The sequence below is a fragment of the Corylus avellana genome, chromosome ca3 (genome assembly GCF_901000735.1).
Source record: "Corylus avellana chromosome ca3, CavTom2PMs-1.0".
NCBI lineage: Eukaryota > Viridiplantae > Streptophyta > Magnoliopsida > Fagales > Betulaceae > Corylus > Corylus avellana.
In genome coordinates, this window is record NC_081543.1 from 39,235,553 (window position 1) to 39,240,863 (window position 5,311).

Here is a 5,311-nt window from a genome sequence, read left to right on the forward strand (position 1 = left end):
ACCTACAATTTATTTAAACATGTAAATTTCATACAAGACGGTATACTATTCAAATTACTGAAATTTTAATCCCCCTTAATGAGTTCCGTACAATAACTGACAATACCTTGCCACGATTATTGAAGACATCCATGTAAGTTGGATTCCCGCTATTTGAAATCAACAAGATATATGGTCGTCAATAATTTTTTTACAAGTAAATTTCCCGAACAGAGCATCATCCTTTCCTAAAATCTTACTTTCCAAATCCTACACAATCTTTAATCATTAATCTAATTAAACTCTTTTTTTTCAAAAGGGAAATGTGAGACACGTGGTCAACGGACTGAGTCAATAGACTTTTGCTGTCCGCGTAAAATAGACTTTCTGGAGACTGGAGCCCACCCAAGAATCACGCATCCTCCTCTTATCCCACGCCTATAAATGGATCTTCCCATTTATTTTTCTCCATATACAGAGTCACACAGATCGATTAAGCTATAAGCCCATAATCAGACGAAAGCCGCTGCTTAATTGTTGTTGCTTCCTCTTAAACATGAAGGTACGTAAATCTTTTTTTTTTTTACACCAAGAAAGCTCAATACAAGTGATTTCTCAAACTTGATCACCTAATTACAGTGTGTCTTTTATCTCATGCTGCAGCAAAAAATAGTTATCAAGGTGCAAATGAGCAGCGAAAAATGCAGAACCAAGGCCATGAAGATTGCCGTAACAGCAGATGGTATACTTCCCATCAAACTTAATATATATATATATATATATATATATATATATATTTTAATTGGGTTGATTTTAAGATGTAGAGTACTCGATCGAGCTAGGTACTTATAATATATATGTTTATTCTATTTACAGGTGTGAGCTCAGTGGCAATACAAGGGTCAGAAAACGATCAGTTGGTGGTGAGTGGCGAAGGTGTTGACCCGGCTAACTTGACTTGCTTGCTAAGGAAGAAGCTTTGCCCTGCCACCTTATTGAGCGTCGAAGAAGTGAAGGAAAAAGGGGAAGAAAAGCCGGAGAAAAAACCGGAAGTTCATAGTTTTAGCTACTTGCCACAGTTTCCAGTGTATCATCAATTATATCAACCAAATCCCAACTACTATGTCTATGAAAACGCCTACGATCCGTATCCAGCAGATAACTGCTCCATCATGTGATCGTACGCTGATTTCCCTCTCCTTCAATCAATCCCTGGCCCCAGCAACCTTTGTTTCTGTTAAGTTTGGCGCACTATATATGTTGCTTCTAGTGTCACCTTGGAGCGTACGTGTTAGATTAAAGGTCTTTTGGCCATTGGCTGGAATAACAAATAAGCTAGTGTTTTAGCAACTGTTTTATATTCTAGTTAATTCATTGTTTAGATTAATTTGTTTAATCATTTAAAAAAATAAAAGAAAGTCACATAAACATAGTATAAAATGGGTGTGATAAATGATTTCCGACATCTAGCTAATAGCCACCATATACACGGGTTCCGGCTTTCCCAAATCAGCTAGAAATACACCAAAACAATATTGGTCCGACAAACTTGGAATGCCAATAATATTATTGTAATATTGGATTCAGCGATGGGCTTTGCTGGTACCGGCTGAACAAATTAGCCATTTTCAATGCATAATCGTAGGCTTAACTATATAATTATATTGGGGGGAAAAAAATTAGTATAAGAGACACAGACTTTAAATAAAACAGTAATTCACGTTGAAAATATAAGAAAAAATGTACGTATAGCCGTAGGTAGATACAACCACCATTTACGTCGACCATATTTACTTGAATGGTTTGAAAGGAACCTTGAATGATTTCAGGTCACGTATGGCAGACTTTAAATTGAACTTTACAAACGTAGTATATATCCAAAAATATGATTTATTTATTTATTTTTATTTATTTTATATGTTTATCAGGATATTCTTATTATAATCTAATGTCCAAAAAACAGGGGAGATGGGAGATGGGTCGACATAATGAGAAAGAGATATTAGATGATGAGGAGGGTAATTTTTTTTTAACACTGAAGAAATTAATGTGGATTCCTATTTCTACCAAAAAAAAGAAGTTATTTTGTGGGAACCCGGAAATTCATGGGAATCAAATTCTCCTGATCAGTCCGAAGTCTAAGAACAGAACTTTTTGGACATAGACTTTCTCTACCAAACAACTTGTGCCACAAATTTTTTTTCCAACAACAACATATACTCAATATAAAAATTAAATATAAGAATTTTTTTTTTTAATAAAGACATCAGCACATAGGGGTGCAAAGGCGGTTACGGTTAGCGGTTAGTGGCAATAACCGCTAACCGTAACCGCCCTAGCGGTTAGTAAATTTCACTAACCGCAACCGCTAACCGCCTAGCGGTTAGCGGTTAGCGGTTAGTGGCCGGTTAGCGGTTAGTGAAATAGATAACCGCCCGCTAACCGCTTTTTTAAAATTGGGCTTTTTTTTTTTGGCTTTTTTTTACCCTCATTTTTTTTTCTTGTATTTTTAATATCTTCTTGGGCCCAATTGCTATAAATATTTGAATTGTCATTGGATCATATGATTAAGTGTTGATCTTATAAACTTACAAACAAACAAAAATACTTCAATTGTAGTTATAAGTAACACATTGTTTAATCCAATGTCAATTACTTAATTTGATATTATATGAATCACATTGTCATTGTCATTGTACATGAATAATTGATTAAGTATTGGAATTGTAATTGGATCATATAGTTAAATATTTATCTTATACATTTATATTATTCAATATGCATATAATATAACTATAAGCAATTATATATATATATATAAAATTCAAAATTGTTCAAAATTGTTAATTTTCTTTTTTTTTTTCTTTCAAAAAATGGTTAAATTTCTTTTTCTAAAAAATGTTCAAAAAATACATTAATACTTCAATTGTGATTATAAGTAACACATTGTTGAATCTAATGTCAATTACTTAATTTGATATTATATAATCATATAGTCTCATTAAATTATATCATATGATTCATATGATTAATTATTTAAATTCTTATCATATTTACTTATAATCTTTTTTCTTTGAATTGAACTTAATATCTAATGGTAAATGGTAATGTTCAAACTCCTAAATCTAAATTCCTAAAGTATCTAATAATGCTTTAATTAAATTGTAGACTTGTAGTTATAAGTAACATATTGTTTAATTCAATTGAATCAATTGTGATTATCATTGTACATGAATCATATGATTAACTTGTAGACTTATGACTTATGAGTTATGTCATATTATATATGTATTATTTATTATTATATAATCATATGATTTAATGATCAAGTCATCATGTGATATAATCATATCAATTATAGTGATAATATATAAATTACTAAAATTATAATGATAATACATTAATACTTAAATTATGTTTATAAGTAACACATTGGTCATTGTTTAATCCAATGTCAATTACTTAATTTGATATTATACGAATCATATCATCATTGTACATTAATAATATGATTCACTTGAAGTCTTGAATAAAGTATTTGAATTGTCATTGAATCATATGATTAACTATTGATATTATACATTTATATTATTCATATACATATGTAGACTTATATAGACTATAGGTTTATAACATACATTGGAAATAAGTCTCTAGATATTTAATTGTTGTATTAGTATGAATTAGTATACTTATGAGTTATGTCATATTATATATGTATAATTTGTTATTATATAATCAAATGATTTAATAATCAATCTCATGTGATATAATCATATAAATTATAGTGATAATATATTAATACTCAAATTGTGATTTAATTATTTTTTAAAAAAAAATTGTGATTTAATGATCAAGTGATTATATGATATAATCATATAAATTATAGTGATAATATATTAATACTCAAATTGTGATTTAATTATTTTTTTAAAAAAATTGTGATTTAATGATCAAGTGATTATGTTATATGTATAAATATTTTTATAATTATAATTATAAAAATATATTATATAAAAAGGCGGTTAGCGGTTAGCGGTTACGGTTAGTAGACCCAATAACCGCTAACCGCTAAGCGGTTATAGCGGTTAGGCGGTTAGCGGTTAATGCGGTTAAACGGTTAGGCGGTTAGGCGGTTGGCGGTTATAGCGGTTAGCGGTTAGCGGGCGGTTAAAAACCGCCCGCCTTTGCACCCCTATCAGCACATTTTAAATCAAACCATTACTGCAAAAAAGAAAAAAAAAAACTAATTACAACAAAAGATGCTTCACAATATTGGATAAAATTATTACAAATGAAATAAGGGTACACATAATTACAAATAAAAAAGAAAAGATACATTTATTGTACAAAAAGAAGAGCAAAATAAAATAGGAATATTGAGAAATGTTATATATTAAGCATTCTCAAGTCTCAATCCCCCAACATTCTCTTTAATTTCTTCTTTTGTTTTTGGGTTTCTATGTAACATATGGGCAAGTAGTACTAATCAAGTGCGTGGGCGTGTTGTAAGGAGATATGAACCATCGGAAGTCCTCAATCTTCCTAATGGTGCCGACTATAGAATTGTTGTGGTTTGAGATTAGGTAGGAGCCAACCGACAGGAATTTCTGTATGGTTACCTGACTTCCTCTTTCAAACAATGAAGCTAGCTAGCTGCAGAGGAAGAGGTCCAATTTGAAAGCTTGGACGTCGGAATCGATCAAGTCAACTTTTTCTTTTTGGAGTCAGATCTTGTCCACTTGTGTAGCTCCATCACTAATTTCGAGGATCCTTCCAAATCTTTTCCTGCTGCCTGCATAATAACTAGATCATGTCCCACTTGTATTCGTGTCCTTAACTCTTTCACTGTTTCACAGTACTATTACAAAAAATGTTTGACAATTTTTGACGTGTTAGGAGGTTTGAAAGTTAAAATTTTGAGTATCAAAAATAGAAATTTTTTAACGTATTACTTTTAATATGTAAATAATTTTTAACATATTAAAAAGTGGTACGTCAAAAAAACTTCTTGATGTGTCAGAAAATTTTTCTAACGTGATAGGAGTGGCACGTCAGAAAATTTTCTAACGTATTAAAATTAATACGTTAGTAAATTTTAAAAAATTATTAAAAAATAATAATTTTTCTTTTTAAAAATTTTTTCTTGAATTTTTTTTCAATTAAAAAATTTATTAATTTAAATTATTTTTCAATTAAAATAATTTTTTTAAATTTTTTTCACCAATTTCTTTTCTCCATTAATTTTCAAAAACCGAAACCCAAAATATCTTCAAAAAATCAAAAATTCAAATTAAAAAATTAACTTGAAAAATCAAAAGGAAAATATTAA

At 29.8% G+C, this 5,311-nt stretch overlaps 1 protein-coding gene across 1 annotated transcript; it reads left to right on the top strand.

Moving 5' to 3' along the window:
- The first annotated feature begins 463 nt into the window (after positions 1-463).
- Positions 464-1,329, top strand: LOC132176311 (heavy metal-associated isoprenylated plant protein 47-like). Its single transcript, XM_059588479.1, has 3 exons — positions 464-541; positions 643-721; positions 856-1,329. The coding sequence occupies exons 1-3, from the start codon at positions 536-538 to the stop codon at positions 1,155-1,157; spliced, it is 387 nt and encodes a 128-aa protein (XP_059444462.1). The 5' UTR covers positions 464-535; the 3' UTR covers positions 1,158-1,329.
- Positions 1,330-5,311: the final 3,982 nt, after the last annotated feature.

Bases quoted from the DNA above. Each gene is read 5' to 3' on its own strand.
- LOC132176311 (XM_059588479.1), top strand. The intron at 722-855 runs GTATACTTCCCA...TTCTATTTACAG, and splicing joins GATTGCCGTAACAGCAGATG to GTGTGAGCTCAGTGGCAATA.